This window comes from Phocoena phocoena, chromosome 16 (assembly GCF_963924675.1).
Source record: "Phocoena phocoena chromosome 16, mPhoPho1.1, whole genome shotgun sequence".
NCBI classification, from domain to species: Eukaryota; Metazoa; Chordata; class Mammalia; order Artiodactyla; family Phocoenidae; genus Phocoena; species Phocoena phocoena.
The window spans coordinates 7978838-7995440 of record NC_089234.1 but is presented as its reverse complement, the minus strand read 5'-3'; the positions used below and the strand labels follow the sequence as shown (position 1 = coordinate 7995440).

Sequence of the window (16603 nt, the reverse complement as noted above, 5' to 3'; positions counted from 1 at the left end):
TTACACAGCAGTAGATGACAAATACAGCAGGCAACCCCACGACTGGGTCAGCTTCCTGATGAGGCTGTCACCATGGCAACCTGCCCTTCTCCTTGGCACCATCACATGCATCATGAGAGTCAATGTCTCGCTTTCCTGACAAAGTACAGCTCCCGGAGGACAGGCACCTACACGTCTGCTCAGCACCAAGCATGGTGCCCAGCATGTGACTGGGAATCGATGAACATTTTAACTGATGATCTCTTTCTGTTAAGTGAGCACCAGGAAGTTAAGAACCTTCAGTTTCTGGTATAAGTAGAGTATCTGTTCCTTAAAAAAAAAAAAAAAAAAGGAAACAAGAGGACACCATGTTGGGCCCAAGAGCCTTCTGAAAGGGGGATTTGGGGCTGGGGTCTGAGAGGAGAGTCAGGCAGGTCCAGCTCCCCACTCAGTGCCTGAACCCAGGCAGCATGACGACCCTACCTATTAAAAGCTCACCTTTATGGTGCGTGTGTCCTCAGAGGTGGACTCAGGACTGTGGGGAGAAAGGGACACACTCAGGGAAGCTGGCCCCGCTCTCCAAGAGAACACGCGGTCCTTCCCTTCGTGCTCTCCCTGCTCCCTACTCAGAACACTCCTTCCCCTTGACCACCTTGCTACTCTGTTCACTTGGCAAACTCCTACTCAGCCCTCAAAACCCCGCCTGGCCTCAGCTCCTCCAGAATGGCCTTTCTGGACCCCCGACTAGGAGCTCCTTCCCTCTTCGGTGCCACACTTCGCCCTCCCTCCCCACCCAGGCTGAACCGCAGATGGTAACGACCATGGCCACGCCTGTGAGCGCCCCATCCCCAAGGCTCCCACCTCTGTGCCCAGGGAGTGACAGAGGCTGAAGTTTCACCCTCTTGGCCCTCTGGAGTCAAGGCAGTGTGACCTCCCACAGAAGGAGGAACAGGGAGATGTGACAGGAAGACACTGGACGAGCAGCGAGCACCCCCGAGAGAGAATGTTCCGGCCTCGTGAACTACAGGAGGGGCGGCCCGGGGGCGGGGGGGCGGGGGCATGGCAGAGCAGCTGTGAAAACACCTCAGTGGGCAGCGTGGGGTCACTTAATCACCAGGCCTTTCAAGGCTGACGGTTATGTAATCTTATCCACACAAGAATATGGCTGGTTTGTGTCAAGTGTTCTCAAGCCGTGGGGGACCAGCCCACGCTCTGAGCAGAAGGGTCAAATTCCTGCCTCCCGAGGTATGGGAACTAGCAGGCAGGACGTGGCAAGCTGCTCCGAGGTCAGGGCTGCCTCCTTAGCAGAGCGGATGGATTCCCGAGGCTGAAGGAGGTGCAGCATCGAGACAGGCCCCATGGTGCGACACAGGAGGGAGGGCTGCAGGGGTGGAGACGGAGCAAGGGCCATCCAGCTCTCTGACCAGATGACTGTGGTGCCCGGGGGCCGTTCAGAGACGCCACGATGGGGACAAGGAGGTAAATCAACAATTCGAAATGAAAGAAGCTGCAAGACTGAACATTCACACAGCTGCACATCACACACGCACGCACACACGTACTACACTTACCGACAGAGATACGTACTTTGGAAGAAACTAAGCAAAATAAAAATAATTACTATCTGGGTAGGAGATTATAGGTGTTTTTAAAATCGTCATCATCGGCAAGGCTACGGGGCCAGGAATGTATGCCATCCAAGGAAGGAACTGGCGGGTATTAGTGTCCTAGGGCTGCTGTAACACTACCACAAACTCGTGGCTTATTACAGCAGGAATTTATTCTCTCACAGTTCTGAAAGCCAGAAGTCTGAAATCCAGGTGTCGGCAGGGCCGGTTCGCTCTGCGGCTTCTGAGGAGAATCTGTTCTGGGCCTGTGTCCCACTGCTGGGGCTGCCGGCCTCCCCGGGCAGGCTCGGCTTCTGGCAGAATCACTCCAACCTCTGCCTGCATCGTCACATGTGTCCTCCCTGTGTCTGCAGGTCTCGGTGTCCAAATGTTCTCTTCTCATAAGGACACCAGCTCTTGGATTAGGGCCCACCCTCATCCAGTGTGACCCCATCTTAACCTGAGTCCGTCAGCAAAGACCCTATTTCCAAACAAGGTCACATTCACATACATCTTTGTGGGCGAGGGTGTAATTAATTAATTAAATCCATAACAAGAGGCATTTAGCTCAAAGGAAAATAAGACACAGGGCTGTGGCCGCCATCTTCAATATCTGGCAGGCTCTTCCATTTAGAAGGATTAGACATGGTCTGCGTAGGGAAGAAATGGGTCCGAAGTGTCGATGCTCCCAAAAGACAGACTTGTGCTCAAAACAGGAAGGATGCTCTCTCAGAGCTGTCTGAGCAGGACTGGCCATCCTGGGTGGGGAACTCCTGGACCATACTGGAGCCTCTTATCTCTGGTGTAGGGGTACTGGCCGGGGCGGGGGGCGGGGCAGGGGTGGACTAAGTGATTTTAAAGTCCTGGCAGCCCTAAGACTCTGCCATCCGCACAGGTGTCGTCAGTGACCTCAGCATCACCCAGTGCCGGCCTGGCCACCCTCAGACAACCCTCGGTTCAATACCGTGCTAGCCTGGCCTCATCTGCACCGGGCACCTCCTGCCCTCTACAACAAAGCAGCTCTGTCAGTCGTTTTCTGCCTTTTGGTGTCTCAAGGAAAGGTGGAGCTTGCACATTCAGAGCCAACAGGATAAAGGCATCAATCAAGTCGGGAGACAAGGAATTCTAGGAGTTAAACCCTGCGGAGAACTTCGATATCCCCAATTCTAAGGGCATTTTTCATGGCCGGACATCACCCAAGGGGCATGTCCCGAGGTCAGATCGGCCGAGGCCGAAGGCCCACAGACCAGGGTCAAAATGGCTAAGAAAAAAGTCCTCGGTTTATTTAGATGCAGTGAAGATTGCCCCAAGAATAATGTTTACATAAGAAATAGCAGTAACATTGCAAGTTAAGCTTGTTTATTTAAAAAAAAAAAAAAAGAAGCAGCAGCAAAATCTTGTTTCTGATGAGAAAGAAGACTGTTCTTCAGAACTGCCTTTTCTTTTCCCAGAACGAAAAATCTACACTGCTCACCTCTCCACAGGGTCCCTCAGCATGACGATCAGTTTCGCGTCTGGCTGAAAGGCGTGGATGAAGTCCTGGGTCAGAAAGGGGGGCTCACCATCCGTGCTGTTGTCGTAGAAGAACGTCCAGGCATTGTTATCCCACATGGTGGAGGCGCTGGCCTCCCCTGGAAATGGAACACGAGTGAGCAGTGCTGAGTTACGGGCTCCCACAGAGCAGCCTGAATTAGGGGCCAAACCTGGCTGTGATACCTTCTTAAACAGGTGTTAGCGGGTGAGCTGGTCTGCCACGCTGGCAGACGGGACTCCGGGAAAAGGAGGCTGATGACCACCCTCTGCCGCTGTGTCACCCCCTCCCCCCCTCTGTGACCTCCATCTGGAGATCAAGGTGATCCACGCAACACTGAGCATCCCTCTTCCTCCCAGCTCCTCTCTCCAGGATGTGCCGAAAAACCTCTACTAGCATCTGGCCTCCCAATTTCACGATGTTTAACTTGCTAACGGTGCATAGCTCTGTGGCATTTTAAGGGTCCGCTGAGACTGTACTAGACGGTTCCCTTCAGAACGTGTCAGGGATGAAGGAGAAGTTCGGGGATCCGAACTTCTGGGTTAATCATTTTGCTCCTTGAAATGGCTGTGGCGGCCTTTTTCACTGATCATTTACTTTTCTCCCTCTCAATGACAGTTATTGCTTCCGGCATTGTTTTTATCCTCATTTCTCATTAGGAAACTGCACGCAATCTGCATCAATCTTCCCTTGAAATCACAAGGGTCAGTCCCAGTGCACACTCTAAGACCAAACGAGAGGAAGGCTTTGCGGGAAGGCTCATGCGACCTCCATCCTGCGTGCCCACCCACCCCGTCACCCTGCACACAGGTGGCGTTCACTCAGTGCTGACTGCGTGAACAGGAAGCCGGTTCTAGCCCCTGTTTGATCACAGTCTGTGTGAATGAAGCGTGTTAACGTTAAACACACATTCTAGGACAGGGGAGAGGACAAGACACAGACATTTCGACATTTATATCTCAGATAACTGAACCAATTCCCTGACTTTTTTTTTTCAGGACCGTCTTCAGAGATTTAGAAAGAAAAACAAATCAATCAACTAATTATACACTCGATTTCAAAACACTTTACATGGGATTATATGATACATCTCCGAGTCACTTATTCAGTGAAAATCTGAGCCAAAAGTCTCTTTGATCAGTGATGAGCACATCACAGCCATGCAGAGTGTTAGCAGGGCCCTATGTATTCTGTTGGATGTGCAATCATGTCCAGGTGAGCATTACTATTCTGATCTTTATTTCTATTTTTTTTAAAGAGATAATACCATAGAATACAGAAAAAACAAGTCAATCAGAAGTCCTTTGAAAATTCTACTGAAAATGAATAAGGGAATATTAGGACAAGGGAAGTATGTAAAACTAAGTTGGCACAAATTTTGTCAGTCCCATAAATGAACTGGTTCTATGCTTGTCCATCCACCCATCCATCTATCCATCCTTCCTTCATTCATCCTTCATCCATCCAGGCAGAAAGCTCTGATTTGGTGTCTAATATGTGCCCGGCACTATGCTTGGCATTGGGGATAGATGCAGGAAACAAGAGAGACCCTTCCCTCTCAAACCTCACAATCTAGGGGAAGATCAATAATTCAATAAACAATCAGAGCCCCACGTGAGCACTTTGACAGGGCAGAGCCGGGCGGCCATGAGAGCAGAGGCAGGGGCCTTTCTCTGCACTGGGGAGGGGTTCTCTGGCCTTTCCCCAGCCCAAAGAACCCAGCCACTTGAGTCCTTCATGACTCCAGCCATTAGCCCAGACCATCGAGAAAAGGCCCTCTCTGACCCATCAGCCAAGATGAAGGAAGACCAGTATGCTTCTGCCAAGGATCTAACGAAAGAAGCTGAAGCAGAGTTAAATCACATTTCAGGGCTGGGAAGAGCCCAGAACTGATCCGGCCCAACAAGTCCATTCTACAGATGAGCAGACTGAGTTCACGAACGCAAAGACCGACGTGTCACATGGCACAGAGCTGGCTGGTGGCACTATCAGAGCTGGATGCCGGCTTTCCATCTACCGTAAAATTCAATGAACTCTGCTTCAAGTGAACATCAGAGCTGTAGATATATTCCTTAGTTTTCATTTCTAAATCCAGAAGTAAATAAAATTAGGAAACCAAACTAAAGCCTTCCTTTTTCATTCATTATCTTAGGCTCTATTTCCGGACCCTAGGATGCATATTTTTAGCTCTTTCCTAGGAACATGAGATTTTCCCAGAGGCATATGGTATGGGAGTCACAGTCAAATATTAATTAAGGTTTGTAATTTGAGGTGTTAGAACTCAAGGCTGCAAGAAAATAGCTAGTAGCCAGTTCACACTGGGCCAGAGGGTGTGATCTCATCCGGCTCCTAGGACCTGATTTCTTTGAGTTAAAAATAAATAAATAAATTGGGGCTTAGGCATGTAAGCCTGTCCCCCTGGATATGGGAGTCAAGTAAAGATCCACCTTTCAAATGGTTGATTACAATTCCTTTTAGTCACTAATAGAGTCACCGAATTTAGAGAATCAAAATATAACAGATTTAGGAGAATACAAAAATAGATCACTGCCTCAGGTAATCAATTTAAGCAAAATATGTGATTCAATTTCTCCCTTTCAGAGGTGTACGTGGATAAATGTCTTCTCCTAAGCTGAATCCAATAGAGAGAGTGAATAGGTATGTTTTTTATAAAACACTCTTGTGAATTTTTTTTAAATGGCTATTAATCAAACCACCTCATTTTGAATGTCTAAAGGCATCAGCTTGACAAGGCCTAAGCTTTTTCAACAGCAATTAGTCACCCACGATGCAATAGGGCGGTGTCTATTTCAGGAGAGGCCACCTCCGTCTTTGCAGGGTCCCAGCGGCCAGGGAGTACAAAAACCACAAGAATTAAACTGATGACTAACTGGTTCATTTTACATTCATGATCCCCCAACCAAACTTACTCAGGTGGGTGTACCATGAAAAGAAATCAAGCATGCAAGCTTAATTCAAGTAAACGCAAAGAAATGGCAACTTTTCCAAAAAGCCAGTTCCGGTGTGCTTGAGTCTCCACAGAACTAGAGAGTCTACTAAACATTTCTGCTTTATTGAAGTTGCACGAGCACTATGAACCTTTTGCACGGGGGTGAGAGTGATGGCTAGCGGGGAAGTGCATGCACGGCAGCCGCCGGCAGGCATCATGCAAATGCTCGCAGGTGCAGTGAAGCCCCGCCTGGCCCAGGGCAGAAGCAGGGGGGCCCTCGCGGAGTTACACGGAAGCCATACCGATAATGATTCTATTCATCTTGCTCTGTTCCTTTGCAGAGCTGGCCTGCAGTCCTTGATGAATCTGGTGTGCAGCCAGGTCAAAGAGGTCCAGATAATCTTCCACAGGATAGCGGTCCCGCAGACCATCTCTCAGGCGGACGATTCCTACGAGAACCAGGAAGCCGGAGTTAGGACAAAGCTGCCACGGCTGGGCTGATGGCTTCCGGGGAGTGACCACGGGGGATGGAAAGGTCCAAGGGCCCAGCTGCAGCAGCCAAGGCTCAGCCCAAAGAGCTGCAAGAGAGGGAGGGGCGTCTGTGAATGGGCCATGAGCTTTTAACCCACGTGCACTTCGAGGGGTGGAATGCACCACCATCAAGCTGCACGGTAGCCACTGAAAGGCTGGCATGCCTGTTCAAGAACTAGAATCGAGTCTACTCGGAGGGACAGAGAGTCTGGGGCTGGTTAACATGTGCACCAGGTGAGGCCCCCCAGGGGCGGGGCAGCAGTGGTGTCAGGATACACACGCTGGATCAAAAGAAAAGGCAGCCCATCGGAGGGGCAGCATCCTTTGAAGCTCAGATGAGTCTTCTACACCAGGGCCGACCAGCATCTTCCTGAGGTTCTATTCCTTCAAGCAGTCTGTCCATCTGTCCAAACAATAAGGGGAATCGATGGTCCCCGGACGGACACCTGCGTTATTCTGGCATCAGCCACATGCAGCCTAGATTTTGCCCTTGCCTCAGAAGTGGGTACATTCCACTTGAAAATGTACTAACAACACACTGCCCTAAACCACAGCCACCAAGGTTAATGGAAAGTGGAGAGAGAGCATCCAGGGGCAAGAGGTTCAAAGTGACACTGGAGGCCAGACACCAGAGGCCCACATGCCCCTGTGCCTCTCTCTCCTCTGCCAGTGGGAACCTGGTTTTCACGGGGGAAAATGGTGAGCTGCGTAGGGGAGGCCACTCTTCAGACGAGTAGAGAAACCCTGGCTCCCATAGCTGCCGCTGCCAAGCACAGAAGACACATGTACGCTTCTGTTCACTCCAGGAGGAACATCAAAGGGATTAAGTCAAATGCTTGTCGGGAAACACATTAAGAGTTGGTCTCAACTTAGGCTGTAATACGGAAAACGTTCAAAATTCCCTTCCAAGCCACCTAGGTCCTTTGCACGGAAACCACCCTCGACGGCTTCCCGAACTTCGGCATTTGTCATCCCTTACCTCCAGTGACCAAACGTCTCCTGGCAGAAGGGAAAAGGTTAAGGAGAGGAAACAGTGACCCAAGGGCGGATGGGTGGCTCGAGCACAAAGCAGCCTGCATGCCAACCCCGCGGGAAAGGGGTGGGGCGCTGTGAGCAGGGTCTCCCAGAATTATCTCCCTGGGGCTTTCATTCTGACCCTGCGAAGCCGAAGGGTCAGGTCAGAGAAAAGAAGCCCGAAGCAGCTCAACGACAGACTCAGGGCCCTGGGATGAACTGGCAGGAAGCGGAAGCCCCGCTCATGCAGCCGTCTTTCTCCCGCCACCTCCGGGGGTGGGCACGTGGGTGCCAGGCTCCAGCAGGAACAGCACGGAGCTGGGAGCTGGACGCACAGCCCCCGACAGACGTCCACCCGGCCAGCACTCACCACTCCCGGGTGCTGCGCGTGCCCTTCCGAACAAGAGGAGCTGCTGATCCTGACCCCTTGCCCTCGCCCTACCCACCGCCGGGGCTGCATACGCGCTCACCGGGTGGTCGGGAGCTGGGTGCTCGGTCCTGCTGGATGTCTGCCCGGGGATCCCTAAACCAGAGAATTGTCTGATCGCTGCATCTCGGCCTGTTTTCTCATCTCCCCGCCCTGCATCCCTCCTGGGGCCTCGCACAGCCCCGCTCGGGTCAGTCTCAGGGCTCCCACGCCAACCCTGACCGTGACCCCTTATCCCGACCCCCACGTGCGCGTAAGGAGCGACTGGATGAAGGAGGCAGATGCACCGGGCTTGGCGAGAGACCCCCACGTGCACCGTCGCCACGGGGACCGGGGACCGCGCACGCACCGAAGCGCTTCCGGGTCCACCAGTGCGGCTCCTTGATGGCGGAGAACTTCACTTCCGGGTGCAGCCGCAGGCGGTCGTAGAGGTCGGTGGTGCCGCACTTGGGCTGCCCGATGATGTAGAAGTGCGGCAGGCAGCGGAGGCGGAAGTGCTTGCCGTGCGCGTGCGACAGGTGGCCCCAGAAGGCCTTGCGCAGGGCGTCGAAGGTGGAGCGGAAGCGCTTGGAGTAGAGCACGTAGGAGTTGGTCAGATAGGGGTCGGTGGTGTTCCTCCCTGTGAACTCCTCGTACCAACAGGGGCTCTTACTGTTGGGGAGGAATTTGTGCGGGATGACCGAAAACATCTGCAGTCGAAAAGACAAAAAGGGGGAGAGACGCACCGAGGGGAAAACATTAGCACAGGCACATTCTGTCCACAGTATGATCCTGTCCTGAGGCTTATTACAGCGTTCACATTGGAAGTATTATTGGATGACGGCTAAATACTAAAACAAAGCAAAACTTGATAAACAGCCAATGACCATGCTTTTCCTTAACCCCAGATAAAAATAAAATTTGGAGAGAATGAAAATAAAAGTTCAAACTCCATTCTACCATGATTTACCTTGCACGCACACACACACGCACGCACACACACAGCAATCTAACTAAATTAAAGAGTTGGAACTTTTGACTATGTAGCTGGATATTTAAATGGCCGTTAGAGGCAAACACTGTGATTAGGACAGACTAGAAACAAGATGACGGTAATCTACAAAAGCAACTTTAACTGCCAGGGCCACATTATAAGCAAAAAGTCCCGGAAAGGAATTATTAGGAGGGGCGTCCTTCAACACTGCTTGCTGCGCCATTCAGTACAGAATTCCCTTCTCTGGGCTGACAGCGCGGACACGGACCTCCCAGTGAGCTCTCATCCACAAGGCTGTCAAATTACCATTGCTACACTTGAGAAATTTTTGGTCATTTTCTTCCCAAAGGTGGTGACAGGAAAGGAAGCAGCAATTTTTAAAAAATGAGTCCACAGAAATGAGCGCCAGGCTACTCACGTGCAATTCCTGCTTCTTGAGATCTTCCACGTCTGGGAGCTGTCTGGTTGTGAACTCAATCCTGGCTGTGATGCTGTTGATAATTAATTTAATGCCTGGATCGTCCTTCACGTACGAAATATTATTTACAGAGGGCTGGTGATGATGCTCTTTTGTGTCACTCGGATTTTCACCATCCATCAAGCTGGGATTGCTGGGGAGGGCTCCGTAATGGAAAGGCGATGAGATCAGAAGCTCCTGGTGGACCCCAGAAAGGATGTAAGAAGCCATCACCAACGTCATTATTATCAATCCAAAAACGAGGCTGCATCGCTTCCCCTTCTTGAAGCGCAAAAACCCACTCCAGCTCTCATTCCCTTCAGCCCTCACTTCGAGGACGGCAAGCAAGTTCATCTGCTTACCGTCCACTCGAAACACAATTTTGTTTTCTCCTTTGCACATGGGGCACTCCTGGCGACTGCGATGGGGGCCTCCTCGGCAGCTGACCTGCTGTGTGTGTGCTTCGTCGGGCAACAGCTGGATGCAGCAATTAATGCAGTGCCTCATCGTAACGCCCTTGGGCTGCTGGCCCGCCGAGCCATGGGCGAGCCCCCAGGGAGTCCGGATGCCTGCAAGTGGTGCTGGAAAACTTCAAGGACGTCTCGTGATCACATACGATGGTTGAAAGGCACAAGCAACAGAAACAAATATAAAAATGATCAGGTGCTAAAACACCAGAGAACGAGGAAGCGTGTTCTTTGGTTCGACTCCGAAAGACAACACGAATGATCTCCAATTGTCATGGTCTGTAAGAGCCACTGCAATCCTGGAAAAAGCCACAAGGTCGGGAGCAATTCTTCCTGTCCTTCAGGTTTTTCCCATGGCACCAACTGAAGTGGAGGAGTTCTCACTGGAGAACATGGGAACACCCAAGGGATTAGAAGATCTCATGGCCTCAGTGAAGGATGGATTGGCGCACCATCCACACAGAGTCCGTGAGGATTTCTTCTTTTACAGACTGTGTTCCTTTGAAATGTCTCCTCTTCAAAATCTTTAAGATGTCAGGTCGCCTAAACAACAGAGAAAAGAGGTTGTATTACATTATGTGATGATAGCAATAACCCTGGGACCATCTTCCAAGGAGAGACGTTCACGCTTCTTTTCCACTTCTCAATTTTAGCCAAGCCGACTGGGGTCACAGCAAGTTACAGAAATTCATATAGGATAAAGGGAGAGGTTTCAGGTCTTTGGTGCTTGGCTTTGGAGTTCAGTCTCTGCCTCCAAATGTGGCCCCAACACCAGCGCCACCAGCACCATATTAAACACCTCCTACTTTGCACAACCCACATATTCTGTTATGCCTTTGCCTTGACACATCTAAGTGACTGGATCCCCCTGTCCCAGGACTTGCAGTCATTCTCAGATTCATGCACAGTCAGACTATGAATTTGAGGGATGAATTGAAATATCAGTGCTGTTAAATCAACAAAAAATCCAAGAAGGCGGATGTTTAGGGTGGGAGCAGGCAGAGAAAATGGTTTTTACTCTCCCAGTAGCACCAATAGTCTCTTAACCTAGAGCTAACATTTATTACTAGTTTAGGACGCAAAAGTTAATGAAAATTTAGAAACACTGAAATGATTCTCTCCTTCAGTAGAATGTATCATATTAAAAAAATTTTTTGACTTTAAGTAATTAAGCCATTAAATCCAACGTGCAGTATTCCCCTGAGCAACAGAACACTTTAGACCCTAAAACAATTTTTCACTTTCATCATCCTGGGGAAAACATGACTCTTCAAAATCCATTAATAGAATCCTGCGGTTATAAAATGTATCGTTGCCCAAATGACACTTCTTTGTGGATGTTGTAAAAAGAGCAAAAAAGGAGACCTACTTAGTTTGCAGCAGTGGTATAACAATACTAGCTAGCTGTGTGACCTTGAGCCAGCCATATAACCTCTCTGAGCTCTGGTTTCCTCACCAGTCAAATCAGGACAAAAAGTACCTCCCTTTCAAGTGTGTAACAAGTAGTATATCAGCTGATGCATGTGAAGACTTTGCATAATGCCTACACGTATTTAGCATCCCATAAAAGGTAGATAACATGAATAATAATAGCATCATCAATGACTATTGCTCTTCTTTTTTAATTGTCAGTGAATGCCAAGAACATCTGAAGTGAATCAAGGATGGGTAATCCCACTCCAGTATTTTTCCTTAGCACCTCAGAATTACCCAAGGGTGGCAGACTCACCTCCAATTCTGCATACACACACCCCTCCAACAATCCTAGAGAAGGTGATATTAACTAACCCTGCGTTAAGCCCCCTCTCACGTTGGCTGAAAGGCTGAACAATCAAAACTCACCAGCAGAAATATTCCCTTCCCTTGGACCGAAAGGCCCATGTTTTGTCAAAACACAATGACCAAGAAATAGTCAAGCAGTTTCCTAAAACATCTTCCACAAGACGTCCTGCGTGTTGTCGACAGGTCGGTGCTTAAATGACCTGGAGAAAAGGTGAGATGGACCAAACTACACAGACTTCTTTAGAGTAGGACTTTTCACAGGAGAAGAATATAATACACAATGTTTCCAAAACATAATTGGCCAAAGAACTCTCACTACTGTCTCAAGGAAGCAGTTTGAAGAATGCTAGCAAGCAAGGGCTGAGATACAGGTCAGAGCAGTTCTGAGAAGAGCAGAGGAGCAGGGGCTGTGGGAGGGTTCGGCTGGAACCAGGCCAGTGCCTCGGGCCGCCACCCGCTCATCCCAGAGAGCAGTGGGAGGACGTGCCAGGAGCCTCAAGGCTCAAACCTCTGCCCCCAACTTGTTCAATCACCCCTGACCCATCACTGGGTACAAACAATTCTCCCCAACAGGAGAAACAACAGGGCAAGCTCCCCTACTTGGAAACCCACTCACTAAGCCAAGAAAACATTTTTCACACGCCGAAAACAAGGCCACGTGGGGTTAAAATGAGGCTCCAACCAGCATCGCAGCGGGGAGCCGGTCGCACCCTTCTGTCTCTCTGGCTACAGGAGGCCTAATTCAATTTTTTTCCAAACATGGTCTTTGAAGCTCCAAGACAAGAATGTACAAAATCTGGACCCAACAGGATGGGCAAAACATTCCTCAACAAGAACAAAGGTTTCCTTTGACAAGCAAAATAAACAAATAGACCTGAGTAGGCAGAGACTCGGACAGTCTCAACTGAGAGGCCTGGGACGTGGTGAGCCAGAGGATTTGTCCCCTGGGCAGGCTGCACCCTCCAGCCGGACCTCCCACTCCACATCTCACTTTTTTTTTTTTTTTTTTTAACATCTTTATTGGAATATAATTGCTTTACAATGGTGTGTTTCTGCTTTATAACAAAGTGAATCAGTTATACATATACATATGTTCCCATCTCTCTCCCCTCTTGCATCTCCCTCCCTCCCACCCTCCCTATCCCACCCCTCTAGGTGGTCACAAAGCACCGAGCTGATCCCCCTGTGCTATGCAGCTGCTTCCCACTAGCTATCTACCTTACGTTTGGTAGTGTATATATGTCCATGCCTCTCTCTCGCTTTGTCCCAGCTTACCCTTCCCCCTCCCCATATCCTCAAGTCCATTCTCTAGTAGGTCTGTGTCTTTATTCCTGTCTTACCCCAGGTTCTTCATGCCACGTCTCACTTTTTAAATGTAAAACGGGGAGCAGAGAACTGGGGAGACAATTCCAGATGCCTTAAGGGCCTCAAAGAAACACTCTCCTATAATTCATTCATTCCTCCCTTCTGTGATTCACCAGATCCCTTCTGAAGGTAGACTGTGCACTGGGCACTGCCCGAGATGCAAGTCCAGGTGTGGAGGCCTGAAACCAGCATGTGATGGGGGCTGTGATGTCATAAAAAATACGTATTCGGTCTTTGTCCCCTGTTCCTGGCGCAGAGCTTCTAAAACCCTTGGAACTTCCTGAGTGATAGGGATGACAGGGACAACACCTTTTGTTATTCATAACAAGCCCCTTTCAACCACACCTCAGTTTATGCTTGTGAGGTGACTATTGCTGGGGCCCCCAGAGAGCTTCAGGATGGGGCTGGTAGCCAGAAAGACCAAACCTTGATTAGAAGCTTGGAACTTTCAGCCCTGCCTCTCCAGCCTCCAGGAAAGGGAGAAGGGCTGGAGATTGAGTTAATCACCAATGGCCAAAGATTTAATCACTTGTGCCTACACAACGGAACCTCCCATAAAACCCCCTAAATGACACAGGATTCCGAGAGCTTTCTAGTTGGTGAGCTCATGTCAGTGCTGGGCGGGTAGTGCAGCCAGAGAGGGCGTGGAAGGTCCAAGACCCTCCCCGCAGACTGCCCCGTGCATCTCCTCCATCTGGCTGTTCTTGTATTATCTCCTTTGTAACAGTCAGTAAGGCACTTTCCTGAGTTCTTTGCATCATTTTGGCAAATTATGGAACCTGAGGAGGGGACTGTGGGAACCTCTGAATTTGCAGCCAATTAGGACAGAAGTGTAGGTAGCCTGGGGACCCAAGACTTGTGACTGTGGCCTGAAGTGGAGGCAGTCTCAGAGGACTGAGCCCTTGACCCGTGAAGTCTGTGCTAATTCCAGGGAGTTACTGTAAGAATTCAACTGAATTGTAGGACACCCAGCTGGTGTCTTAAGAGTTGGAGATTTTGTTGGTGTGGGAAAAAACCCCGGGGGTGCTCTCTTGGAGGAAAAAAATGTAAAACTATCTTACACTTACAAATTCCATCAAAACATATGGCCAGCATATAGTATGTCAAATACTTGATTGAAAACAACAGCCAAGCCTTCCCTGGTGGCGCGGTGGTTGAGAATCCGCCTGCCAATGCAGGAGATGCGGGTTCGAGCCCTGATCTGGGGAGATCCCACATGCCGCAGAGCAACTAAGCCCATGCACCACAACTACTGAGCCCGTGCTCTTAGAGCCCGTGAGCCACAACTGCTGAAGCCCGCACGCCTAGAGACCGTGCTCCGCAACAAGAGAAGCCACTGCAATGAGAAGCCTGCGCTCCGCAGCAAGGACCTGACACAGCCAAGAATAAAAAATAAATAAATAAATTTATTAAATAAATAAGTAAATATAAAAACAACAGCCATATAACCAGGTGAATACATTGCTGTGAGCCTTTGTAAGTGCAGGACCTGGAGCTTGGAGGCTTCCAGGCCACCCTTGTCAGCCTCGACAGCAATGGTGCCGGAGTGACCATGACAGGGAGGGCTTTTCTCCACCAGGAGTTAGGGGCTGCAGGGCAACAGACAATAAAAAGTCACAAATGAATAACACCATCTCAGATGCTAATAAAGGGTAGGAAGAAAATATAAAGGGAGAAAACAAGGAAACCCTTGAACAGGAGCTCTCAATGCCACACCAGGGCCAGATAATTCTTTGTTGTCAGGGGATGTTCTGTACACTGTAGGATGTTTAGCGGCATCCCTGGCCTCCATCCCCTGGGAGAGCTGATGCCTTAGAGGAAGGGGAGATAGAGTAGAGAGGATGGCCAGGGAAGACCTAACTCAGGAGGGGACCTCTGAATGATGAGAAGGAAGCCAGCTACGTGGAGATCAGGGAAGTAAAGACCCCATGAAGAAGAAAAGCTGGAGATCAAAGCCCATGGGGACCACCAGGAGAGCAGACCGCTGGGCTATGCGGCAGGTGCGGGCGGGGTAAACGGATGGGAGAAAAGGCAGGGGCAAGACTCTGGAAGGCTGGGTCAGGGCTAGGATTTGTCCAAACACAAAGTATTTGTATTTGCCCAAATACATAGATGCACACTACGTATGGTTTCAAAAAGATCTTTAAAATAAATATAACTATGAACTAACATAACTCGGTGAGGAAAAATCAAATTCATGTGACTGGATTGAAAGGAAAATGGATTGTTGCTTTCTTCCTGGATTGGCCTTTTCCATATGCCACCAATTATCCCAAGAACAGTCATTCCGAAATCTAACACCCAGGTTATTCTTTCTTAAGAAATGAGCAATGGATATCACTGCACTTCACCTGTCTGGAATGTCCACGTTTTGGTGCCAGTGGACTCAGATGAGAGAGGACCCTTGGCGCTCCCATTCAGGTATTAAACCAGAGTTCTCAGGTATACATTTCAGTGAGATTGCTCCCCAGCCTGGCCTCAGCACTGTGCCCTGTGCGTGCAGGCTGTAATTGTGGGAACCTAGTACCACTGTAAGAGATCACATAACTGGTCCCAAAATAGAAAGCGTTCAGTTACCCAGCCCTGGCTAGGATGGCCCCTATTAACCTAGGCACCCCGAGCATCATTAGCAAGCCGTTTATAACAAAGCTGTAATCGAGAGACCCAGATATACCACTTCAGATTAAGTAATTGAATGCCCCCTGAGTGTAAGATCGATAAAGGGCATCCAATTTCACCCTAGGAAAAACTTATTAAATTATTGTAGCTCTAAGCTGATATGGCAGAAGAAAGATGTACAAAACTTCCAAAGAAATCTGGATGAATTTAAATAAATAGCTTCATTTAGGTGGAACATTTACATCTGCCCTCTGGGAGTAGAGAGGAAAAAAATAGCTAATTACATTATTTTAGTTTAATGTTTTAAAGGAAAAAAATTGATGGGTCTTAATTAACCTTTACTAAAACACAAAGCCTTTTTCTCATCAGTATGTCTAACTGCTGACACTTCTCTTTGGGCTATGCATATGGAAATAAGTTTTTTTCAAGGAATATTAATCAACAAGTGACAAAAGGAACATCTTTCACATTTAGAGTTTGTCACTGGGACTGAGACGAAAGCTAACAAGACTGGAGGGTTCTAGACAAACAACAGATGATCAGCTTCAATCTCATACCTGGATTTTATGCCTTTGACCACATCACAGTCAGTGAACAGAATAAAGCTACATTCCTCAATTAACGCTCATTGGCCGACAGCACAGTGGGAAGAATACAGCCAGCAGTCACGTGGGCCAGGATGCTAAAGTTGTGTCCGCCTAGTGACTGCAGACAAGTCCCTTAAGTGATCCGGGCCTCTGTATTCTCAAAAGTCCTTGACGATAGTAACAGATCACATACAGCGCTGGAGCCTGGGTGCTCACGCAGGGTTACCTGGCTTTGACCTTGAGCAAGTCTACTAAACCTCTCTCCTCCCGTTTCCTTGGATGGAAACTGGGAATAACCTTAGGGTCTATATCAT

The 16603-nt window shown here is 49.2% G+C and overlaps 1 protein-coding gene across 1 annotated transcript in view; it reads right to left on the bottom strand.

Annotated features, from left to right (window-relative positions):
* The window catches only part of CHST15 (carbohydrate sulfotransferase 15), a 32359-nt gene extending 22383 nt beyond the window's left edge, over nt 1-9976 (bottom strand). Inside the window, exons 1-4 of the mRNA XM_065894667.1 lie at nt 9431-9976; nt 8389-8728; nt 6370-6516; nt 3061-3217 (exon numbers count right to left, since the gene is read on the bottom strand). Coding sequence (XP_065750739.1) covers nt 3061-3217; nt 6370-6516; nt 8389-8728; nt 9431-9976 — 1190 coding nt within the window. The remainder of the gene's footprint in view (nt 1-3060; nt 3218-6369; nt 6517-8388; nt 8729-9430) is intronic.
* Between the last annotated feature and the right edge of the window lie 6627 nt (nt 9977-16603).